Source organism: Coturnix japonica, chromosome Z (assembly GCF_001577835.2).
Source record: "Coturnix japonica isolate 7356 chromosome Z, Coturnix japonica 2.1, whole genome shotgun sequence".
Taxonomy (NCBI): domain Eukaryota; kingdom Metazoa; phylum Chordata; class Aves; order Galliformes; family Phasianidae; genus Coturnix; species Coturnix japonica.
This window is the reverse complement of record NC_029547.1, coordinates 47,694,116-47,719,884: the sequence shown is the minus strand read 5'-3', so window position 1 is coordinate 47,719,884 and position 25,769 is coordinate 47,694,116. Positions and strand designations below refer to the sequence as shown.

Sequence of the window (25,769 nt, the reverse complement as noted above, 5' to 3'; positions counted from 1 at the left end):
AACCTGTGTATTTCTATGATTCTGTGTGTTGTAGAACTTTTGTTTGCTTTATTTCAATGGAGGTTGAATCTGCCAAGTATCCAATCAAACAATTAAAACTTGATTTGACGTTAAGCTTCGTGCTACAGGTCTCTTGACTGTTTCAGGTTTGAATGTAGCAGCAGAGTATCTTAAGTCTCATGTTCTCTTTGGTTCCTATACCTTTCCCATAGCATCACCTGAACATCTAATTTGAACTTATTCCTACTGTCATTCTGTGTTTATTAGTCTTGTGATTACTCATGCCTTCATCTTTACATAGCATTGTTATAACTTTGTCACAATGAAGTAGGACTGTTGAATTCAGCGCAGAGCATAGGTAAGCTTAGTAGCCTTACTGGTGGACACTATGTATAAAACAAGGCTTCAATTTCGGGCTGTTTAAAAACTTTCATCTAGGTCACTGACGTTTGCTAAGCTGATGAATAAGGTCTGTCCTGAGTTAAAATTGCCTTTATCTTTAATATGTCTTTCTACCACTCATGTAATTTCTCTTAATCCGTAGGTCTCAGGACTGTATTTCAGAGGTGCCTGCAGGTGCTTGCACTATTTCTGCCACTGGAAGTCATGGGTTCTCACTTGGAATTCGATTTTTTACTATGGATATAACTCATGGGATCGTCCAAAGTGTTTAGCAAAACGTACATGTGTTAATGTTTCCAGCTTTGTTGAAGATGTGTTGTGGATGTTAGAGGGAAGCTGGATTTGTTTCATGAAATTTGTATTTTTTTTGGTCTTAAAATGTGATTTGTATTATATTTAGTGTATAATTTGCCTAAATACCAGAATTCTTGCTTTTACTGCTTATTTCTCACCCTGCAGTGAGTTTCATGTGTGTTTTTTTGTTTGTTTTTTGTTTTTTTTTAAAATCCTGAGTGTTTTATTGGGAACTTCTAGGAGGCTTTATCTTAAAGTTGCACCCACTTGTAATTGGAGACCTGAGGAAATCTCCTTAATCTTTATTGCAATCAAATAGGAAACGTAGACGTGGGAAACAATTTTCTCCCATTTCCAGCAGAGTATCAGGTAGAAAGTCTATCATTCTCAAAGGCATCTCTACTCAGACTAGGAATATTGGTGGTGTGGTCCATTTCTGTGAGATTTATAGGTGCAAGGCTGATTCTTTTTTTGACTCATGAGGATGTTTCAGTGGCATACATTGTTTTCATCTATTACTACATGCACTCTGGTATTCTGGATTTGTTAATTTTACTTTTCAAGTAGGATTTCACATTTTTTATGAAAATACCGCTCCACTTTTGATTTGGGTCATCCCATTATCATCACTGAGAAAACACAGCTAAATAAACTTTTTTTTACATAACCAATTTCTTTTAAACATCCTGCAAGACATGAATGAAACAACAAACTGAGTTTAAAAAATTAAAAATAAAAATCTGGATCATAACTCCAATTTTTTTTTTTTTTTTTTTTTACCTCAGGTCAGATTTGGTCTACCCCCACCACTTCTGCTATGTCCTGGTGCCAGATTCTTTTTGGGAGGCAATGTTTCTTGTCTTGACTGACAAGAGGTGCTGTCTCTGGTAGGATAAATTCTCTTCTTTATTTTCCTTCTTTTTTTTTGTCTTTGAACTCTATCCCTCGATTTCATTTTTCTTTGTTGATGTTCTTTCTTCCATTTGCTGTTCTGTTCCTCTCCCACTTCTCTTCATAGAGAGGGGGTATTTTTTTCAAAAAGATCTGGGAAGCTGTAGGCCCTGTTGGAGTCAAACACGACTGAAGTTTAATGCCTGCCTCTGTAAGCCTCTTTGAAAAGCAGAGCTTTAGTATTTCTTGTTAGCACAACTAACCCTAGCCTAAGGAAATAAGTTTTGCCAAAAATATTTTTAGGCAGCAGGTTCTCCAGCCTGTTGCAGAAACAAATTTGTGATTAGGTTTTCAGTTGAAACGAGTTAGTTTCAGAAGTGAAAATTCTGTTCAGTTACATGGATAACACTGAACCATTCTTAAACTGCTTGTTGAGGAGGGTCATTGTATAAAACTTTTAAAAACAGTTCCAAGTGTGGGTGATATGTAAGGTCTGATTGATAATAAAGCAGCTAGTACTGCTGGGTAAAGGATATTACTGTTGGCCAGGTTTCTTGTACTGTATTTACCCTAGGAAATTGAAAGGATAAGGTGAAATCCTTATGTATAAACGATTGGGGAATTTGCATGAAGTAATTAGACAGATGGGAGAAAGCTGTTTAAGAACATCAATATTAATATTGCAATTCTAAACCAACTTCTAAACAAATTCTGTACCTCCTCATACCAACTGAGTTACTCTCTAGATGCTTGATAGTGTGGCAGGAATGTGATGGCAGCTCCTGGCAGCAAACATCTGAGCACGTGCCTGCAGTGGCATTAGAATTATTTGGAGGCATCCTGGAGGTGGCTGTTTGGATTGCAGTGCTGTGAACTGTTGAAGTTGTGATATTCCCAGGGTACCTACTTTGTTCTCACCCAAGCAGCAGTAGATCATGTTAGTGTGTAATCGTGTAAGGACTTCTCGTGTGTTGCTTTTAACTTGTCTTTGCTTCTGGATAAATAATTATAGCAAGAGAGATTTATTGTTTATTTGTTTGTTTGTTTGGTTTTTTTTGTGTGTGTGTAATTCTGCAGTACTTGTGTGAATTAGCTGTATGCTTAGAGGTTAGTGTTTACTTGGAATGAGTTTGCAACTGCTGGAAATCTCACTACGTAAGCCTTCAACAGTTGGGCCTGCTTTTATAGTAGAAGGAAATTAGCTCTGAAGAAATCTGTGGTTTGAACACAAGGGTACTTCTGTGCTCAAGGTTCCATCATTTCACTTTCACTTCAAAAAAGCACATGTACGACTTACTGCAACAATTTGCATGTGCTTTTAATACAGGCAATAAAGATGAGGTGTGCTTTACACAAATGGTGTTAAGTGTACTCTTGTGTGTGTATGAATATGCAAGCTAACGGTTGTCTCTGTAAGTGGAAAATTTACACAGTGAGAAGTAGCTCATGGTTTGCTAGTGAAATCAGGTCTGCAAAAGAAGCTTCACAAGGGATAATAATGGTGGAACTCGGCTCACAACTAGGCAAGCATAAGTTTATCACTGCAGTTTGCAGAGTTTCTTAGGACTTTGCTTTCTTACCTTCCAAAAATAAGTTCATTATCTTCAGCACCCAACTTATTGTTAGTTTCATCTTTTCATTTGTTTCAAGTAGTCTTTTTCCATTTAAAACCAGGTTTATAGAGAACAAATTAAAGTGGAAAAAGAACTCAGGGTGCCCTTTAAAAAAGGTACTTACAGTTTTGCAGGAGTAAGTTAGAGATTGCACAACTGTTGCTATAAACTTTCCAATATAGGTGAACATAGCTCATACAGTATTAACTCCATACCTGTCCCCTGCTGTTGTGTGTGCTACTCAGATGAAACAAAAACATTAGCAAGTATGTTTGGAGCTCTGTCTGTAAAGATGGATGAGTCTGTTGTTCCACCTGCGAACAGTGATCGGTTTTTCTTTTGTGTAGACATGCATGTGCTGATTTATTTGATGCCAAATATATTTAGGAAGATGCAGTGGAAGCTGTGAGAAGTACCTTGATTCTGGAGGATGTCAAATAAGCTTTCCAGCAGTTTTCTATCTTTCTAAACTGATTGTCTTCAGTTTAGAAAACCTAATGTAAAGGTGGGGAGCCCATTTGCTCTGTTGACTGCAGGAAAAAAGAGATGCCATGACTTGAAAAGAACCTTTCCCCAGATTGTTTTGGTGTAAGGCCTGTGAATTATTGCCAGGTGAGTTCTGACAGAATACCAACTGTTCCTTATTCTGGTTAAGACTTTTTTGAGGAGCTCAGAAAAAGCTTGAGATTTTGCTGTAGAAGAGTGGCTACCATCTGCAGAGTGAGCCAGTTAGTACAGCTCAGGGCCGTGTTAGTGTTTTGTTCCTGGAAGCATTGAGAATTCAAGGAGTGTGACTACAGATCAAAAGGAGTGATCTGTTGAGAATGACATGTCAGAATACAGTTCTTTAGTCAAGGATTGAGTACTCTGGGCTGATACTGGTCAAGGCGCAGGACTTCTGACTCTGGCTTTGAAGAACATTGCAATGTATTCTTTCAGAGCAAGTATTTCAGGTCAGCTGCTGCTGATTACTTCTTGTAAGCACTTGTGTTAAGTATTTTTTTGAGCTTCTTCAAAACATTCTTCTTCTCCTTAATGTCCTTTTTCATTAATTCTCTTGTAAAAGCAGATACTTTCTTAACTGTACAGTAAGCCACAGCATCAAACATCTCTACTGTGGAAGAAGATGCTCCCTGTGTGCTCTTTCCTGGTGCTGAGCATCTGGAGATCTTGGCAGCATATAGCTATTGCAAATATCCATACTGTCCTTTGTTTGGAGGAGTGCTAACTGTGAGTGGCCTGTCTGAAGGGCATGGCATGGGCTCTTCATGCAGGGCGTTGAAGCAGGGAGTGCTTGCGGGGAGGGCAGACTATTCCTCCCCACTCAGGACACCAGCTCACTTATTTTGGCTGCCTCCCAGACTACAGATCTGTGGTCTCCAGAAGGCCAGAAGCTCTAGTGAGAAAGAGCGCATCAATCTAGACTGAGTGCCTGCCCAAAAATGTGTCATTTCAGGTTTCCAGCTGCAGGGAGTACCTCCGCCTCTCCCTGCAATGCCACCTGTCTGAGGTGTGATCAGGGGGATGATCTGCTTGTTATGGTGCTAGAACTTGAGGAGGAGCTGGAGAGGTTAAGGTGCATTAGGAATTACTAGCAGGAGGTAAACTGGTGGATCAAGTTCCTTGCTATACCTCCAAGTAAGGCACTAAGGTGATACATCCTGAAAAGTGGTGGACCCCCTACCATGCCACCATCAGTAGAGGGAAGAGGCCTAAGAGACAGGGAAGAATGGATACAGGTCCCAGCTTGGCATCACAGGCCAACGCTGTCCCTACCTACCTCCGTGCTCCAGGTGACCCTGCATAATCAGGCTAAGATTCTGAAACTTGAGGGAGAGGTAAGAGAGGATGTGGTGGGAGGTCCACCCAGGAGGTTGTCTAGGGTGAGGTGGTTGACTCCATGCCTCAAGACTGCCTCTGCCAAGAAGGAGGAAGAGTTATTGTCTTAGGTGACTGCCTTTTGAGTAGAACAGAAGGCCTCATATGTCAGCCAAACTGTACCTGTAGGTAAATGTGCTGCTTCCCTGGGGCCTGAGTAAGGAACGTTCCTAGGAGACTCCCTAGTCTGGTTCACCTTTCTGATCATTACCCCTTACTGATAGTTCAGGCTGGCAGTGATGAAGTTGCTGAGAGAAGCCTGAGGGTACCAGTGCTTTTAGTTGATGGAGGATGGCTGGTATTTTTCTCTTTTCCTTCAATGGCAGCAAGGGATGCTGAGAGGACCAGGAAAATCCACCTGATAAATATGTGGCTGAGATGCTGGTGCTGTTGCAGGAATTTTAGCTCTTTTGACCTTGGGACTGTGGCTGCAGATGGGTCTCACCTGTCTCAAAGGGGTAAATGGACTGTAGCAGAGCTGGTGGGGGCTTGTGTGAAGGGGGAAGGGGATAAAATAAAGCTTGTTAGATATGAACCTGGAGGGTCAGTGCTAGGGTTAGAGTGAGTCAGGTGGCTCAGCTGAAGTACATCTACATCAACACATTCAGCATGGGCAGCAAACAGGAGAAGCTGAAGGCCGTGGTGTGGCTGGCAAACTGACTTGCACAGTGGTATTACTCCCATGACTGGAAAGTTGCAATGAGAGGCTGTAGGCTCTTCAAAAGGGATAGGCAAGGGAGGAGGGGCAATGGTTAGCTCTCAGTGCCTTGTTTATGTCTGTTTTTTAACAGAGCAGTTATCCTCAGGGTACTGTACCCCCTGACCTCAGAGTCTGAGCGTGACTCTCATCTGCATGAATGGTTGTAAGGAGGATCAGGGCAACATCAGGCCTGGATTTTGGTGATCAAGAGCATCCTCAGTAAGTTCTCAAGTGACACCAAGTTGAAAGAAATGTTATCTGTGAGATGGTAGGAAGGCCTGTGAGAGGGATCTGGACAGGCTAGAAGCCCGTGGGGTGTAGTTCAATAAGACTAAGTGCTGGATCCTGCAGTTTGATTGCAGCAACTCCATACAGCACTACAGACTTGGGGCAGAGTGACTAGAAGACTGTTCAGTGGAGAAGGACCTGGCGTTGTTGGTCAGTGCTCAACTGACCATGAGCCATCAGTGTGCCAAGAAGGCCAATGGCATCCTGCCTTATATCAGAAATAGTGCAGCTAGCAGTAGCAGGGAGGTGATCTTTCCTCTGTACTCAGCACTGGTGAAGCTGCACCTCAGGTACTGTGTTCAGTTTTGGATTCCACACTACAAGAAAGACCTTGAGACCCTGGAGCACTTCCAGAGAAGGGCAATGGAACGATGTGGGACGTGGAGCACAAGTCGTGCAGAGCAGCTGAGGGAAGTAGGATTATTTGGTCTGCTGAAGGGGTGACCTTGTTGTTCTCCACAACTGTCTGAAGGGAGATTGTGGCAGGATGTGGGTTGTAACTAGCAATAGGACTAGAGGGAATGGCCTCAAGTTGTGCTGGGGAGATTAAGCATGGATATTTGGATAAACTTTTCCAAAAGAGTGATGAGGCACTGAAACAGGTTGCCCAGGGAGGTGGTGGACCTCCAGAGGAGCTCCATGGCCTCTGAGCAATGCCTCAGAAATGAGAAAATAACAAGGAAATATTTTCAATGATATGATGACCTATTCAAGATAAAACAGACCTGGGGATATAAGACTAAAGAAGCTGTGTATAACAGAATTATGAATCCTCTTGCTCTCTTCTTGTAATAATTCTAGTATGTTTTCTAATTGTGCACAGGAGAAATTGCCTCTCATTTGTCTGTACCATTGACTATATTGTTGTGCTTTGTTCTGTTATTACAAACTGTGAATTAAAAAACGAAAACAAAAACAAAAAAACCCATATGAGGAAAACATATAAGGACAGTATTTCGTGTGTAGTATCTTAACCTTTCTCCAGAAAAGTTTAACTGCAGGTAGCTATGAAGGGCTGAACTGCTCAGCTGAATGATGCATTGGAGTGAGGTAGCTGCCAGATCTAGCTTACATGTAAGAATCTATAAGGAAAGTAGCTAGTGCTTACTGTTTCCTATATGATCCAGGAAGAGCTTGTAAAACCTGTTAAAGTAGCAGTAGGCTTAAAATTGCCCTGGGAGTGTCAATGTTCTGTACCCTTGCTGGCTTGAACAGGCCAGGGGTCTTTTTCCGTCCCTGCTCCTCCGTGATACCACCTTGAGAACTGCTAAGGTAAACAGAGAGTTTCAAGGTTATACACAACCTCTTTGCTGAGCTTCTGTGTGCTAGGAAGCTGTGCTATCTTCATGGTGAAACTAGCTACGTGTTTATGAAATGCATTCCCATACCAAAATTGAGAACCCAGCACAGTGTGTAGTGCAGCAGTCTTAAAAATATTTGTGTTTTAAGAAGGTGCTAACTAAACAAGGGGTGAGTATGAGGGTGAGCATTCTTCTCACAAACACTTGGGAATATGGGATAGCTCAGCAGCTTAGCCAACAGAAACCTAACTTTCCATGCAGAAATCAAGCACGTGTGATAGGAAGTAAAGACCTGAGCTTTAGGTTGATTTGAAAATGTTAAAAACAGCATTTGTTTGTTACTGTGCTATATTGGTATGAGATACAGAAAAAACTATGATACATATCTCAGTGAAAATCTTTGCTATCTCTACCTTTCCTAGCTTCGTTGTATAGGGTTTTTTTCCTGTAAAATCTCTTTTAACACTCAGTTTTCTAATAGATAGTTTAAAAATCTCTTTCAACAAAGATCAGTCAGACCTGTTTGCATAGCTGATTTTTCCTAATCATTAACATACTGTTCTGTGCATTTTGTAAGTTCGTTCTAGTATCTGTGGTACCTGCAGTTAAGTGTAGTAAGACCTAGTTATTTTTGACACTCAAGTTATGAAGTGGGATGTCTGTTTTGAAAATGCTGTGTCATTGTTTGTTCTCTATTGTAGTTCAGAAAATCTCAAATTGTAGTGCATCTTGGTTTTTGTGTTAAGGCATAGCTGCCAAATCTTTAGGGCTCTGTAGTAAATAGGTGTTTTTTATGCAATTGTTGTACGTTTATTGCAAAGGAACCTAGTCTAACTGTTGGTTTTAGACTTCAGGCTTTGATATGATGATGGATGCTTTGTGGGAATGTATTTTTGTAGAAGTTTTTGACATTGTTTAATGCTCTACATCATTTTCTATTGTGAGGGTGGGTGACTTATTTTCTCCTATTCAGAGGAAGGACATGAGAATGCAGTAAGTTGTTTGTGTTGGTTTGGTTTCTGAAAGAAGGTCATGAAATTGTTTGACCTGACTCTTGGAGAAACTGAACCAGAGAACTTAAGAATTTTCCTCACTGGAATTTTGCATGGAGGATTTGAGGGATTTCGGTGAGCCAGAACAATAGGTTTTGGGGTTTTTGGTCTTGATTTTAGTGAACCTTCTAGTGTTTCTAGTAGAGCAGAGCAGCTGTACTAATACCACAGGAACTTAAGAGCTGTTGTCCTCATTCACCTTACTTGAAAACAGGTGCTTCAGATACTGATTGCAGTGTACTGTTAGTTCTAGGCAGGTAATCCTTGTTAAGGAAGGTGGCAGTTTCCTGTACCATGAGTAGTAATGAACTCTCCTATTCTTTCACATTTCTTAATATGATTGGGATTTCATGACACAATAATAGTGAAGGTGATGAACTTGTATTTGGTATTTGCTGCAGTAAATAGGTCTCTTCCTACTTTGACAGGCACAATGACTTTTATTATGCTTGTATCAGGTGATGTGTTTGTGTTGGTTTTGTTTTTTTTTTTAACATGTTTGGTTATGGAGCTTTTTCCTGAAAGTTGTGATTTCTTTGAGGAAGGGTTTGAACAGAACTACTAGAAACAGCAGTTTTACTTAAAACTTGTCCGAGCTAACTGCAGGGAAAGTGGTAATTACTGAAGATTTGTGAGCTGTGATCCATAGGTCAGCAATGGCTTTTAGAGTGTTCTCTGATAGCTATTTAGGAAAATTATTATTATATGCTGTTAGGATTGTTAGTAAATCAAGCTGAGAAAAAAGTTGGATTTCTATGTAATGAATGGGTGGGACTGTAAAGGAAATGTTTAGAAGATGATTTCTGGTAACGTTTAGTTCTTTAGGTATATATATATATATGCGATACAACAGGAGAATAGAAAATACAAGTGATAAAGCTAAAGGTGCTGTTGCTACTGAGAGGAAGAGAAGGCAAGGTAGGCCTTTACATGGTTGGCAGGTAGCTGGGTCCAGAATCCCAGGACCATAGGAATAACTAGTAAAAAAGTGTGCAGCAAGGAAAGGAATGGAACAAATGTAGAACTTGATGGAATTCTGCATGAAACCTTTTCTTGCTTTAGAACACTACATTTCCCACATCACTTCTCTGGTGTAGCTTTTCATCGTAAGCCATTGTAGCTTCTGCAAGAGCTTGTTATCTGACTGAGAAGCTGTTTTCTGACAAGCAGTGGGAGTAGAAGCAGTTGCCAAGGCAGTCTGTTTATGTTCATAGTAAGAAAAATGCCTGAGAGCCCAGGGTAAAACACTGCTAATGCATAAATGAGTATACTGTAGTTTAACCTCCTGTTTCCATTTTTAAAACAGTCATGTTAACATTCTCTTTTGTGTTCAGAGATACTGGATTTTTTTTTTTTTGCAAGATGAGATCTTGTGTGGTACTATACAAAGATAGGTGTGTTTTTTTTAATGCCCTTGTGGTGTCACTCAAAATGGTGCTGTTGAAACTAGGCTGTAAATCTGAAAGTGTTCATCTCTAAAGCTAGTTGTATAAAGTTGTACAAAGCTTGTTAGGTAACGGGAGGAATCTTGCTACGGCCTACCTTGTGTTAGACATTGCTTATTTCTTTCTCTCCCTCTCCCAGCTGCTTTTAAGTTTTGCTTTCTTGACAAGAAAAGTCTATTTATTTCCAGACCACTTTGTGCAGGTTTTTATTATAAGTCTCCTCTTCCGTGGGTTGTGCTTTTCTCACAAGGCATTATTGGGGGTGTTTTGGAAAACTATAATCTTTCACTTGTAGCCCTGTGGTTGCCCAGCCAGTGCTGCATACATGTTACATTGCTGCTTGTGCTAAATCTTGCCTCTTCTCATTGCTGAATGGGAAATAGGGTTGCCATGATTCCCTGTTCTGTGATAGGATCAGGAGTGGGTCTGGTGGTGGAGAAAGAAATAAAGCTGGGTGTGTATTTCAGGCATCACAAGTATGAACAGGCTGTAGCCATGTAAAATATTTAATTTCTGTTGAATTTTCTGCAAGAATTTATGGTGAAAACCAGAGTTTTGGTTCTTCCAGGTGTGCTGAGAATTGATGTTTTTCTCTTATCAGTCTGTAATGGTGGATAATAGACTATCAAGATGTAAAGCCTTTGAACTTTCCTGCTTGTTTGAGACATACTACTTGGTTCTCTTTAATGCCTGATAAGACATATCTTGTTATTCTTGTTGATTTTTCTTTTTTTCCCTCTTTTGCCAATCTTCTTAAGTAACATTCTTAATTGGAATATGCAAAGGTGTTTTCTACGAAGACTGCCTGATTCTGGCAGGGCTCAGCAGATGTACCAGTTTTTCAGTTTAATTACTACGTAGAGTTTTCTTAACGTTTCTTCACATTTCTTAAACTGTGAAACTAATTGTGTGATGTTGTTCTTCCAAGCCTAACTTCTTTTCAGTTGGTGTTAACCTATTTATCTGTAGGTCCTGAAAACAAGTCAGGAACTTGGTTCTCATCTATTAAATGAGAAACTTTGCCACTGATTTTACTAGATACGGGATTTAGCCTGCTGTTACTGTTATTTTCTTGCCCTGGCACTGTTTACAGCTTTCCACAGTTTAAGTATTTTTCTGCTAATAGAATTCACGTGCCGTTTGCCATTTCCTAGATTAACAGAGTTGTTAAATAAGATCACGACTGGTGCCAGTTCCTTTGCTGCCACATTACAAATTTTCAGTGCTGTAATAAATGAAATTTGTTTAATTTTAATGTGTTTACAGTACTTCAGCAGGCTTTTGTGTTGTGAGGGTTGTGAAAGCCTAATTGTATCAATAGAGAGATAAGATTTGAGGCATTGCATGGAATATTCAATTAGAAACCCAAATCAGCTTGATCAAGAGTCATTGCAGAGTGCACGGCAGTTTTTATTTCCATTTTGGTTTATGTGCATGGTGTCCCACTGATGTATATGAAGAGATAAATGAATCTGCAGAGTTGCATGTAAAATATTTAGTAAGGACATGGTTGCTCTTTATGGATTGAGAGAATGTGCGATTGGATTTGTCAAGAACTAATTGAGGTTGTGTGTGTGCATGTGCAGAACTTATTTTTGTGTACTTCAGGACCGAATAAAAGAGTAATAGTTAAACCTCATCTTGCAGAATTATTTGTATTATATTGCCATTTTCAGCAGTGATTTTGTAGTAGGACAAATGAACCATGGAACCGGTATGGTTTATCACTTTTTGTTTTGGACAGTGTTCAGTAAATTCATGTTGCTGTTTTTCCATAAGGGAATAGTGATATTTAAAATAAAGTTGTATGCCAAAAGCTTACTAGCTGGCTTGTAGTAGCGTGTGGCTCTGTGAAAACAAATTCATCCTTTCAGTCAGCTTTAGCTAAGACAGCAGTGGGACCGATGTTTCAGGGCTTTTCTTTTAAAACACTATGTGCTGTTTGTTTGCATTAGTGTTTTAATGGTGGCTAAACTGTTCTTGGACCTGCTGAATAAATGTGGTTGGTGCAGTGTGATACCACCTACTGGGCAGTACCTCTTACTACATAAGTACACATAAGAAGTACCTAGAATCTGCCTGTGAGACTGTTAAATCCTAAAAGAAGAACCAAATCAGTTCTTTTTATTTTTTTTTAATTAAGATAATAAAAGCTAATGAGGTATTTGTATTTCTTCAAGTGTAATTTGAGGAGTAATTAAAGTTCAACAAATTCAAGCATTGGGTCTTGCACTTTATCTGCAACAGTCACAGGCAGTGCTACAGGCTTGTGGCACAGTGGCTGGAAGACTGTGCCAAGGAAACAGAACTGGGGGGTATTAGTTGATGCTTGGCTGACCATAAGCCAGCAGTGTGCCCAGGTGGCCAAGAAGGCCAATGGCATCCTGGCTTATATCAGAAATGCTGCAGCCAGCAGGAGTGGGGAAGGGATCATCCCTCTGTATTCAGCACTGGAGAGGCTGCACCTCAAGTACTTTGTTCATTTTGGGGCTCTGACTGCAAGAAAGAGACAGGCCCTGGAGTGAGTCCAGAGAATGGCGTGAAAGCTGTGAGGGGTCTGGAGCTCAGGTCTTAGGAGGAGTAGCTGAGGCACCTGGGATTTTGTTTAGTCTGCTGAAAAGGAGGCTCTGGGATGACCTTATCGCTCTTTGTGATTGCCTGAAGCGAAGATGTGGCGAGGTGGGAGTCAGCCTTCTGTGTAACCGGCAGTAGAACTAGAGGGAGTGGCCTCAAGAGATTCAAGTGGGATGTTAGGAAACGCTTGTTATCTGAGAGAGCTGGCTGGTGCCTGAAAGGGAGGTGGTGGAGTCACCGTCCTTGAAGGTGTTCAATAAATGCTTGGATGTTATACTGAGGAATGTGGTTTGTTTAGTGGAAAATACTGGTGATAGGTGGACAGTTGGACTGGATGATCTTAGAGGTCTTTTCCAGTCTCTGTAAATTCTGTGAAAAACAGCCCTTGCTGATGCATTTAGATACGGTGGTCTCCCTTTCAAAGTTGCATTTTTTATGGTGTTTTAGGGAAATGTGTATTATTGTGATTATTGCTTTGTTCTTTGTCTAGTTTTAACACCGTATTATTAATAAATCTTGAGATAGAAGCAAATTGCCTGGCTTAGAACTTTTGGAAAATTTCAAATGATGATAAAGTACTGTGGAGCTAAATAGTACAACTTTCTCACCCTTTACATGCAGTACTTAAATTTAATTACCTGGCCAAATGTTAGTTTGTGTCTGGAACGCAGCTACATGTGGAGGAAGTCACATGTCAAGGTTCTTGTTTTGTAAGGAGTTAAAATCATGATGAACGAAAAAGGGAGCTCCAAGGGGAAAAATGGTAAATGCATACAGGTGATAGCTGCTGCAGTGGGCTCTTGCATTTTCTACCATGTGGTTCCTATATAGTGACTTAAACCTTTCTGTGTGTAAAAGTTCCACAGTGTGGGGTATGATAGCCTTAATGGAAACACTTCCTTTGGCAGCCTTTTGACATGCATTAGGACCAAGCTGAAAGATGCATGGTCATCACTACTGTTTTTAGGCCAGCTGTAGGTAGTTTCCAGACACAGTGGAAGTGATCTTCATGAAACTTGACAAGGATGGGGGGATGACAAGACATGAGGGACACTTGTCTTTCCACTTTAGGCCACAGAGCGGAAGGTGAAGGGCTGCTCAGAAAACAAAAGCCTTTTTGACCTTCTGGCCTGACATAGGCCTGGTTTCCTTCTTTTCTTTCCAACTGCAAATCTGCATAATCTCTTCACAATTCTGTTCTACTAGACTTGTTTGGAGATGTGCTGCTCTGATTGCTTCCTCTTCCGTGGTGCTACAAGAAGGTGCTGCAGATTGAGTTTACTTCAAGGAAGAATATAGTGTATAAATCCTCTGTACAGCACTTGGAGCTGCAAGAGTGATGGAGTATTCTCAGTGTTGTAGGTCTCAATGTTTGCACTTACAGTCTAATTTCTTAAACATTTAAGATGAGTCAGACTTCGGTGGCTTTGCTAAAGCTTCTGGTGAAATTTTCACTGAAATAGCAAAAGTTCATATTCCTAGAAATTAACCTCTCAAATTTATCAGTGGTAACTGCACTGAGACACAGGGGGTGCTAAAATAAGAAATGTTTGGCATATATTTTTTTCATGCGATTTAGATTAATTTCCTATCTTTAGCTCTGGAAGCAACCAAACAGCCTTCAAGAGGGGTGAACCTCCTCAGTGCTCCATGTAAAGTAAAAAGTAATCCTTAAGTAGCTTGCATTTCCATTTTAGAGATGAAATCACTGGCAGGCTAATTTTCTGTTTATGTTGGATGCTTAAAGAATTCAGTGATCCGCTTTTATTGAACATTTCATAATGATTGGTGGGTGATATTTTCAGAGATTTCCAAAAATTAAGTGACTCATCCAGAGTACTGGTAGTTTACATTGCATGAGACAGGAACACGTTCAGTTTGTCTGTGTGGGGAACCCTTGACTGTATGTTCTTCATAAGCAAAAATAAAAAATAAATCAACCAAATAAATAAAACATTTCTAAGTTCTCCTTCAGGCTTCAGCTAATTATGCATAGCTTTTGCCTTGGTGAGGTTTTGAGAAGTCTTAGTAAAGACCTCAGATTCTTCTCCTCCAAGACGGGTTGTTGGTGACATGCAGAAATGCTGCATCTGACAGCACAGTCCTGAACTTTTCCACCTTGAAAGATAATTTAAATCTACTCTGTTGTATTGTGTGGGGATTCCCTTCATAGTGCTGCTTTGCAAGTAGTGTCTGTTGAAATTAGGTCATTTTTTAGCTCCCCTTTGAAGGGAGGGTTTATATACTCTGTATTAAGCAGCATTTACCTTTTCCTCATTAAAATCTTATCCGCCCTGAGCAGGAAGCAGGTTTTGTGTTCTGAAAGGAAGGTAGGCTGAAGACCAGTTTTCTGAGTTTTTTGTCATATTTGCTTTCAGGTGACATGTCTCAGGGTTCTGGTATCTAAACTAGGTTTTAAGTGTGTGTGTGTGAAGATGCCTTTTTAATACTCTTTTATATTTCTTTTATAATTTTTTCTTTTATATTTCTTTTATATTTTTTGAGGAAAATCTCAAAGTTCTTTCTTTGTCAAGTAAGCGGAGTTCAGCTTCTGTGTTTTCCTGTGTGAAATACTGAAACAGGTAATGCCACTGTTGCTTCACTTGTCAGTATTATTAAGGTTTTTAAGATTGTCGCATTTAGACTGTAAAGTCAGTGATATTTCTGATGTCTCTTGGTTGGTCTAAGCAGTGCTGCGTGTTCTGTATGGGCAGTTTCTCAGATTGTTTTTATCTGCAATAGTTTATTGGGCAATCAGAGTAATATTAAATGCCCACAGTATCTGGGGAGGCCAAATAAGAGAGGGAGTGTAGCCCTTTGCTGTGGTTACAAATGGGTGTCTATCCAAGGCAGTAAGTAATGCTAGTTTTAAGTGTTCAGGAAATCATATTTGGTGTTATACCTTAGCTTTGCTTGTTATTGTAAAACAAGCCAATCCTGACAGTGTGGCATCCCCAGATCTCTTCAACATTATTGTTACAGAACAACACCCTGTTAAGTGTGGGATAGGTTGCTTTGTTTTTCATTAGTTCCTAGCAATATTGGTATTTCATCATAAGAGCAAATGATTTTTTTTGACCATCGGGATCAAAGTAGGAGTGGTGTTTGTTTTAGAATATATCGGTGTTTAGCATGTAATAAGTAAAATAGTTCTGTGACAGTATCGCCCCTGAGGTAATCGGCTCTGATTAGGTGACGATGTGAAACAATTTGGCATGAAATTAAGGACTTGTATTGAAGGAGAAAAACAGTGATATTTTTGCATATTTCCAGATTCTTTTCATTTAAAATGTGTAGTTATGACTGTTGATATTGCAGCGGGATGCTGTTGAAGAAGCCATCAGAATTAATGGCAAAATGAAGCAAGCCTCTTTAGGTTTTAGCACAATGCTACCCCCTTGTGGAACACTGTTGGTTTTTGTGTTGTTTTTTTTTTTTTTATTCCAATTCTTTATTAGTGGGCAGGAAATTTTTAATTAACAGTATGTGATAGGTGTTATGGAATATGAGTACTTGTGTTCCACCAAAAGTCACAGAATGGCCCAGGTTAGAAAGGACTTCAAGGATCATGAATCTCCAACCCCTTCCTGCCATGGACAGGGTGACCAAGCTCCCTGTTCAATACTAGACCAGGTTGCCCAGGGTGATTATCTGTGGTAAGGGATTCTTTCCTGCTCTGTGATCATTCCAAGTGGTTGTTTTGGAAAAGGTGAATCAAAAGTTCTCATTGAATATTCAGTCCAGGTTAAGATGATTTCATTCAAGGATTTTCTAAGTCTTTATTAGCATTTTATGTATGTCAGAATTGTGTTCTGACTATCTAAACCCCTGTTACGTGTTGTTTTGACTTTTCTGAGTATGCGTTTGCTTTTGTTTCTGAATTTAAAGTGAACCCTTCCATAGCATTTATTTCTTTGATCTTGTGATTAATATGAGTGCATCCACTCTAATCTGACAGTCTTGAGTCTGTAACATGCCTGCTGAATTTGCAGTGTAAGATTAATTCAGGGAAACGTTGAAATATAGATATGTGGTGAACTATATGATACATTAACAGAAGTATTTTTGAGTATTTTGGGGTTTTACAGGGAAAGGAAAGGAACTTTGGTCATTTCAGTTGATGTAAAGATTAAAGTAGAGAAGAATGATAAAGAATCAAAGCTTTCATAAGGAAATGAAAATGTTTACTACAGAAGAAAGAATAGAGTCAGAGGAGATTATTGGGCTGAGTATTTCAGTTTCCGGATTGTAATTGAGATGGGCGAGTTTTTGGCAGTCAGAGCTTCTTAAGGAAGAACAGGAAAAACTGCTTCAGAGCTGAGTTTTGGTGGGACTCCTTTGGAAAGCGTAGAAAAGGAAAATAAAAATCTAGTGAGAGATTGGGAACTAAACCTGTGTTTAAATTCCTAATCTAAGGCCTTTGATTTAATTGTTGTGTGGTGTTTTTGTTTGTTTTGGTTTTTTTTAACCTACTTCCTTTAGTTTTTTTTGTTTGTTTGTTTGCTGCACAGAAAGGTGCAAAACTGGCATGGTACATCCTGCGCTGTATGGCCCTTTGTGGAAGGGGAGGGAGGATGTGGTAGTTTAGAGTTGGGTGTCAAACTACCAGCTATGAGAGACCTAGAATGCCTGTTTTCTGTTTACCTTTATTCTTTCAATCTGACTTCACCAGCAATGGATACAGTTAGCACTAATGTCTTTTTTTTTCCTATTCAGCTGAGGTCCCCTACTTTCCAATACAGTATTTTGGGGAGGGGAGGGTAGAGACTTGTACTTTGGAATGATGTGGTGTATTGTTATGAAGAAAAAGTGTAAAGGAAAACTTAAATTGTGTGTGTGTATATATATATATATATAACATATGTTATATATAATATATATTACATATATATTATATATATATATATATATCCTAAAATAGGAACAGTCTAGATGTTTGAGAGAACATGTGACAGGAGGAGTTTGGCAGTCGCAAAGAAGCTGACATCTGCAATAAATCAACTATTTTGAGTTTGAGACAAAAAAGTGGGGAAAGTATGACTTGCTGGAAAATCATGGCTTAATACCTCGTTTGGAAAGTTGACAGAGACTCTATGTTAATTTAACCTGCTTGTTTCTGTATGGTGCTTAACTTGCTGATCAAGTACTTTCTAGAAAGCTTAGTAGGCAAGAAAGACTCACAGAACTTGCCAGTAGCTGCTGAGCGCTCTGTGTATTGGTAAAATTTGGATGATGCATATGTAAAATTCTGTAGATCTCATTATGAGGAAGAAAATGGTCTAAAACGCTGTAATATTACCATTAATAAGCAGATGGCCTCAGAAATTATTAGCGCTTTGAGAGCAACCTAATAGGTTGTTGCTTTCTTTAGAGTTAATGGAAGGAAAAAAGGAGAAAAGGGGGTTGAGGGGAGAGATTATAAAGCCTGAAGGTTGTTAACAGCAACATCATGAAAATACAGTTTCTGGCTGTTAACATTGTTGAAGCAGCTTCTTACTGAAAATTCTTTGTTTTGAGTTGCACTCAAGCTGGATACTCAGTAAGGCAGCTGAAGACATTGCTTCAGGTGTTCATACTGGTGCACAGTGCTTAGGTGCTAATGCCTTAAGGTAGTCCTGTAGGTGGAGAAACTAAAGGAAAAAAAAGGATAAAATAACATTGTCCATTATTCTTCAAAATGTGCAATTGGAACTGTTTGATCTGTTACAGCAGAGCTGTAAAAAGCCAAACTGATTGTTGCATTCACATACTGAATGTGTTAAAACTTTTGTTTACATGCTACAGAACAAAATGGCACAATTAATGAGCTGATGCAGGCTGTTTTGTAGTTAACACCAGACACCTATCAACTGCATTAGAAAATAAGTGGGAGGTTAGAGAAACAATATCACAACAGTCTCTTCTTCAGAGCTGTAAGTAGATCTTAGCCAATGGCAAAGGAGATGTGCGTGCAAACTTTGCCTGTAGTGTAAGCACTGATTTATTTTGTGGAGGCATTTAATTTACAGATTTGACAGTTTGAAAAGGACAGGAAAAAAAGAACGAAAAACTTTGGAAACAATAAGCCTTACTCTGACACCTGTGGTATGACTGCCTCAGACTGTAAAGACTGAGTTCCAGAGGGAAGTGTGATGTAGGCACCTGATGGAACCTAACTTCAAAACAAAACAAAAAAACCCACTCTCATCTTTTCTGTTACTCTAAATAGAAAAGGCCTTACTTTCTAACCTACAGAAAATATCATGAATGATTATTGTGCTTTTGAGAGGAAAGAATTAGGACGTGAAAGTAAATATTCGGAAAAAAAATATTCAGAAAAATTCAGAAGCAGCGTATAGTTAAGGACACAAATATATCTTGAAATTGACCTGTGCAGATATAAGCTATGTTTTTCAGAGATGGCTGCTTTGTTTTTGCTGTTGAGAGAGAATTGAAACACATCTGCTTCATAAAAAAATGTTTACTATTCTTTTAAGCAATTTTATTTGTTTACAGGTGTCAGCTGTGATGCATGTTTAAAAGGAAATTTTCGAGGTCGACGATTCAAGTGTTTAATTTGCTACGATTACGATCTGTGTGCAACTTGTTATGAAAGTGGTGCAACAACAACGAGGCATACAACTGACCACCCGATGCAGTGCATACTAACGAGAGTAGATTTTGGTAAGTGGTAACTTGAGACTCTAATCATGTGTTGCCCTGTTGTGTTAGTAAACATAATACAGATTTTTCATGTTTCTGCTTTACTTAACACCTTTCTTCCTATTGGCACAATAAAATAAGAGCACCTTCCAGTCTTCTCAAGAACAAACAAAAAAAAAAAAAGTGTTTTTCTTTGATTCCTGCATATAAAAAAACTCTAATCTATTTCTTCTAAATTTAGTCTCCAGCAGGTTTTCAGACTGTAAAGTATATTTGATTACTACTTTATTACTTCCTATTAAAAAAATTTCCTAACTTATTATGTTTTACTTGCAAGTAACACAGAGTGGAAGATGGGAAGTCCTGTTAAGATTCTGGAGAAATGTTATTCTCTGCTGGTTTACATGGGATTGCTGGTGCAGCAAAGTAGTGACTGGCTGTAGTGAATATGAAGAATTAGTAACAGGGACTAATGTGTAATGATTTGGGGATTTAAGTTTGCAAGATTATTTCTGATAGTAAAACCACACAATATTTAGAAACATGTTATATACAACCAAAGTAAGCAGAAGAATGTGTGACAGCAAGGCTGAAACTCAAGAGGTTCTTCTGAGTGAAACCTCAAATATTGGTGATGCTGGATGTGAGATAAATATTTATTCTAAGCCCCGAGTGCTCACATTTTGTTATTTTTTTAGTGAATCCAGCTGTATTGTTTTTCACGTTGCTCTTTAGATACAGTGATTTCTTAAAAGCTGAATATGACCATTTCTTCAAAGCTAAGGCTTTACAAATTGTAGATTTCTTTAGGTGCTTGATATCAACAGAAGAAAAATCTATTTCTTTTTTGATTCAAACATTACAGCTGGATATGGGATTACACAGTTGCTTTTTTCAAAGCAGCTGTGAGATGGCTTTCATTTTCTCCTAATTCTCAGGCCTCTGCTTGTCCTGAGACTGCCTAATCCTGACTTCAGAAATCCAGGCCTTGGGATTCCAGGGTTTGGAAAATAAAATATTTAATTACTTAATCAGAAATGCATGCAATTATTTTAGCTTGCATGTGTTTCTTCTCAGACTTTTTTTGGTCTTAGTAATGAGTTAAGTCTCCATGTGACAGTATGTTGATTTAGAGATTTGGTCACTATTAGAAAAGCACAGTTCAGACTGATTTGCCCCCCAGTGATTGCTAGTATTTTGTATTACATGTGGACTAATATTACAGAATTGCCATGAACACTAAATGTTCATAATGCACAGGGAAAAGAGGGCTGAGGCTTGCTTGCTTTAGAGCCTTAAACTAATGTTAAATGCCAAAACTGTGAACATACTGCAGTTAGGAAATGTTCTAAATACTTGCCTCTTTTAAAAAAATAAAAAGTTTCCTGTCATGAGATTGTAAGAATGTCTAGAAGAAGGATGGTAGAAGTAGTCTAAAATTGTCTACTTCAGAGTTATTTGAAAAACGTTAGTAGAAAGGTCTGAAAGGTAATTTGGGAATTAGAGATTCAGTGATCCATGATGAGTACTGTTGTCTGTGTTCACGTTTGATTCAGAAGCATGAGAGCTGTTTTTAATAGAAGTGGACTTGATGACTGAATTTGAGCATTGTACCAAGGAGAGGGAAGCCAAGTGCGGGGTGCTTCCATTGTAGAAGTGACTCAGGCATGTCAGAGGAAGTCAGTGTTGGTTTTCTGATTTTAAGTGTGAGAACATGGGTCAGTGAATCACTTGCTCCAAATCTATCTCCATGTGATGGGAAGAACCCTGGCATCCCAGGTTCCTTTCTGGCCAGCACTGTCTGTATCAGGCATGTCTGACCTGTGTCCCATGTGTAGCCCAGCTGCCTCACCATCATGGCAGCAGCTCTTCCCTGTCAAGCAGCCAGGCCAACAATGGCTGATGTTTGGTGTAGTATTTACATGTGCTGAAACCAGGACACGGGCTGCAGTGCTAACTCAAGTTATGGCAAGTAAGTCTGTGTATTTTGATACATTGCCAAAACATAGTCTCAGGAACAGTGAAGAATATGGAGCTGTGTTACCTGTTTTCATAAAGGATTTTGAGAACAGGTGTTAAGATTGCTGGAAAAAATCAATTTTTTGTTTACTTGTAGTTCTGTTTTCAGTTGATATGAATTACCAGATTTTGAACTGAAATATTTAGAGTTGTAATAAACTCAAAAACTGATCAGGCCTCTTTAGCAGACTTCTGTAAAAACTCTTACTAGAGAGGAAGATCACTTGCTTCACACCAATCCCCCCCCCCTTATTTGTGTCATAGTTTTTAGACACTACATATGTCTGTGAGGAACTGTTTACAGGGATGAAGTACAGGAAACGTGGCAGTAGAGGTTGAGCCTTCCCACCAGTATTCCATTACATGCTGTTGCCATGTGACAAATGGCAGCAGAGGAGCAGTCTGACAGAACAGCATCTGACATGGAAGTGCAGATGAAGCAAAGGTGCGTCACTGAATTCCTCCTTGTGGAAACAGTAGCACGCACTGACATTCATTGATGCTTGGTGAATGTTTATGGAGGGCACACAGTGCATGTGAGTGCAGTAAGTGAGTAGGAGATATGGTATGTTTCAGCGGTGGTGACCTTGGCAGTGGGTCACTTCCACTGGTGCAGGTTTTTTCGAGTGTGGCACACAGGCTCTTGTTCATCACTCATTTTCCATAGGTAATGGTGGTCACTGTGTTGAAAAGCAGCGGTTTGAAGCTGAGAATGTGCTCTATCAAATTGTGTTACCGTGTTCTCTGCATATTGTAGTTTCCATGAAAATAGATAGGCATTACTTTTGGTGCCAAAAAGATGGGCACCCACTGCCTATGTGCAGACAGCTATAGAACTGTAGAACTGTAGTTCTGCACACTGTTTTTAAAACTGTGAACAAGTTCAGGCTTACAGTGGATGGTTAATCATATAGACCAATTCTACATATCTGGCATTGCTCCACCATAGAGGAAAATAACGTTGTTTACCTTCTGGTGAATTTTTAGGCTTTGTAGGCAAATTGAAAAAAAAAAAAAAAAGAAAAGAAAAGAAAATGTTGCAAATTGTTTTGCAGACAGTGGGCTCCTCCAGGTGTCTTCAATGAGCTTTGGTTGTCACTGTGTGTTTGTTTGTTTGTTTTACTTCCCTGGGGACTTGAAACTAGTATAGAAGCCCATGTGAGAACACTGAAAATGAGTAAGGAGGCCTGGTGATTTCTGGCAACCAGCCTTGAACCATCCTACTGGCACACCTGTCTTTTAGAAGTCAGAAGTGTGGGCTAGTACTAATTTGGAAGGTGGATGAGGTACAAAACAGTTGTGGTATTGTTCTCCACTCTTTACAGAGTCTCTGTTATAAGATACTTTATTCTTTAACAAACAGGTTAAATGATCCCATAACATGGATAGAGTTTAAAATACGTTTGATATGATGCTTTTCTTCTAAGGCATAAAATAAACATATGTATTTCTGAGAGATCAAAGAGTAAAACTTGTAGTAGGTTTGTGTTTAAAAACAGGTGTTTGCCAGGTACTGTTGGTCATTGTAGTGTTGGTACTATAAGGACAACGTAGAAGTTCACAGCAAATGTTATGGTTTTCTTTTTCCTAAAAAAAGAACTTCAGTCTGTTAGGGTGCTTTATGATAAGTGTGTGCCTTCCATGTTAACACGACAGTTGTAAAGGCAAGGTAATACAAACTGTTGATAGAATACCTCACCAGAATCCTCTTATATTACCTTAATAAAAGTTCTAGATAAACATATCTTCAGTTTCTACCTCTGCTGCTTGTGTCATAAAAGGCCTTGACATCTTTTGTGGCTACGTCTGGGGCAAAATGAGCTTTTTAAGTGATGAGAACCTTAATGTGCAGTGTGAGTTCTGACTGGATTAACTGGAATTAGACTTAAGGTTTCTGTGGTATTCAGCTGCTAGAACAAGGTCTACCTAGTAAACGTGTGTTTTGCTGAGTCACAGAGTTGTGGAAGAGTTAAGTTTGTTTGAAAAAAGACTCTGGATGTCATCTGATTGAATATTCTGTTGGCAACAGGGTCTTTAAACGCACTGTTCCGCCAAGCCTAGAATGTTTTCCTTCTGTGAGTTTTTACCACTTCCAGAGAACCTTTCCCAATGTTTATTGCTCACAGTGTAAGTTGGCAGTTATTTTTCTTGTTATTTTGTTTTTCCACTTTTATCCATGTGGAGCTTTATCCATGTGGAGCTTTATCCATGTGGAGCTTTATCCATGTGGAGCTTTATCCATGTGGAGCTTTATCCATGTGGAGCTTTCCGTGTGGCTTTCATCCATGGGAGCTTTATCCATCTGGAGGCTTTATCATGTGGAGCTTTATCCATGTGGAGCTTTATCCAATTGTGGAGCTTTATCCATGTGAGCTGTTATCCATGTGGAAGCTTTACCATTGTGCGAGCTTTATCCATGTGGAGCTTTATCCATGTGAGCTTATCCATGTGGAGCTTTATCCATGTGAGCTTTATCATGTGGAGCTTTATCCAGTGTGGACTTGTTATCCATGTGGACTTGTTATCCATGTGGAGCTTTATCCAGTGTGGAGCTTTATCCATCTGGAGCTTTATCCATGTGGACTTTATCCATGTGAGCTTTGATTCCATGTGGAGGCTTTATGCCATTGTAGGAGCTTTATCCATTGTTGGAGCTTATTATCCATGTGAGCTTTATCCATGTGGAGCTTTATCCATGTGAGCTTATCCATGTGGAGCTTTATCCATTGTGGAGCTTTATCCATGTTGGAGCTTTATCCATGTGGAGTCTTTATTCCATGTTGGAGCTTTATCCATGTGGAGCTTTATCCAGGGAGCTTTTCCATGTGGAGCTTTATCCATGTGGAGCTTTATCCATGTGGAGCTTTATCCATGTGGAGCTTTATCCATGTGGAGCTTTATCCATGTGGAGCTTCCTCCTGAAGCATCTCATCCCTGCAGGCTTTTACTGTCAGTAAAGTAACTTCATTTCCTCTGGAACTACCTTTAGGTAACTCCAAAAGTATTGCCTCCTATTTATTTCCATGGAAACTACAACAGATACAAAGAGTACAATAACACTGTTAGAGCAAATTCTCAGCTACAAAATGTTATTTTTCAACATAGTCACCACTACTAGCTATGAAAATTAGAGATGAACAAGACTCTGCATGCCACGCTCTCAAAAATCTGCAGCAGTGAAGATGATCTGCTGTCACCACTGCTGAAATGTACCATCTACTGCCTCCCTATGCTTGTGTCCATTGTTTGATCTCCATAAACGTTAAGCAGGCATCTATGAATGTCAGTGCCTTTTTTCTTTTCGGAAGAATTCAGTGACATGTCTTTGCTTCATCTGCATTCGCATGCCATTCTGTCAGACTGCCCCTCTCCAAGCAAATTCTCAACTACAGAGCGCTCATTCTTTACGGTCTTCACTATTAGCAGTGTCTTCATCAGCAATGAACGAGAGCCTAGGGAAGATAACCTACTGTCATCACTTCTGAAATGCAACACCCACTACCTCATTGTGTTTATGTCCATTGTTGGTCGTCAGATATGTTCATCAAGTCAGCTGTTGCCTTTTTTTTGTACATGGAGGAAATGTAGTTATGTAACTTCGCTTCATATTCACTTGCTTGTCAGATGCCATTGTGTCAGACTGCCCCTCTGCTGACATCAACAGCAGTGGCAAAATGTAATGGTGATATTTGGGAAGGTTCAACCTCTACTGCCATACCTCCATCATCTGTCTCTGTTGTTATGGGCCAGCATAATAAAATAGGAGGCATTTCTTTCATAAAAGGCTGATATTAGATATACTTTGAGCCTTCTGTTGGGTTGGGGAACCCCATTCCTTCTGCCAGTTTTCTTATGTCAAATTCTTCAGCCATCTTGCTGGACACACATGTGTGCAAGCATGCATTTCCTCTGCCCTGTCCAAAATTTAATTTTTCTTTTCTGTCTGTATTAATTTGGACCCTCTCTACCTGTTGGAACCTAAGAAGTGCCTAATAAGCATTGTTGATTATCCCAGTTTGATTTGATTGTTAGTCTTAGTGATGCAGCTCACATTATCAAAGAAAGAGTTGTCAGTTGTTTTTAGATTTAACTTCAGTTGGCTTTTTTTTCTAGCAAGTGTGATTATTGCTCTGCAGTCATTTGTAGTGAAATGGGAGAGTTCCAGTGAGCTGAGCGAAGATATTAACAGTTGGAAGTAGGTCCCTCCAACCTGTAGGGAGGGACAGCATTTATGATTTCCGGAATACTGGAATCTAGATGTACAGCTGTACCTGTACAGCTTTATGACTGCATCACTTTGTCATAGCACCAATCAGAGCTAATTCTGTTCAGAAAGAACTGTGTCTGTGGTCCAGCCTTCTGTTGTAAGAAACCTACAGACTGGGAGAAGAGGTAATTGAAAGCCACCCTGCTCAGAGGGATTTGGGTTGCCTGGTAGATAAAAGCCTTGATGTGAGCCTAAATGTGCACTTGCATCCCTGGAAGGCCAACTGTATCTAGGGTGCATCAAAAGAGGTGGCAGCAGGAAGGGGAAGGGAATTGTCCATGCGTACTTTATTGAGTCCCCATCTGGAGTTCTGCATTCAGGCCTGGAGTCCCCAGCCCAGGAAAGATGTAATGCTGTTGGATTGGCTCCATAGGAGGCCACAAAGATTGTAAGAGAACTGGAG

The 25,769-nt window shown here is 39.6% G+C and overlaps 1 protein-coding gene across 2 annotated transcripts in view; it reads left to right on the top strand.

Moving 5' to 3' along the window:
• KCMF1 (potassium channel modulatory factor 1) overlaps positions 1-25,769 on the top strand; it is a 53,536-nt gene that overhangs the window by 6,849 nt on the left and 20,918 nt on the right. Inside the window, exons 2-3 of one of the 2 annotated variants that reach the window (XM_015849531.2) lie at positions 1,482-1,583; positions 18,934-19,101. In XM_015849531.2, coding sequence (XP_015705017.1) covers positions 19,071-19,101 — 31 coding nt within the window. In that variant the 5' untranslated portion in view covers positions 1,482-1,583; positions 18,934-19,070. The remainder of the gene's footprint in view (positions 1-1,481; positions 1,584-18,933; positions 19,102-25,769) is intronic. The other variant, XM_015849529.2, reaches the window with a different exon arrangement.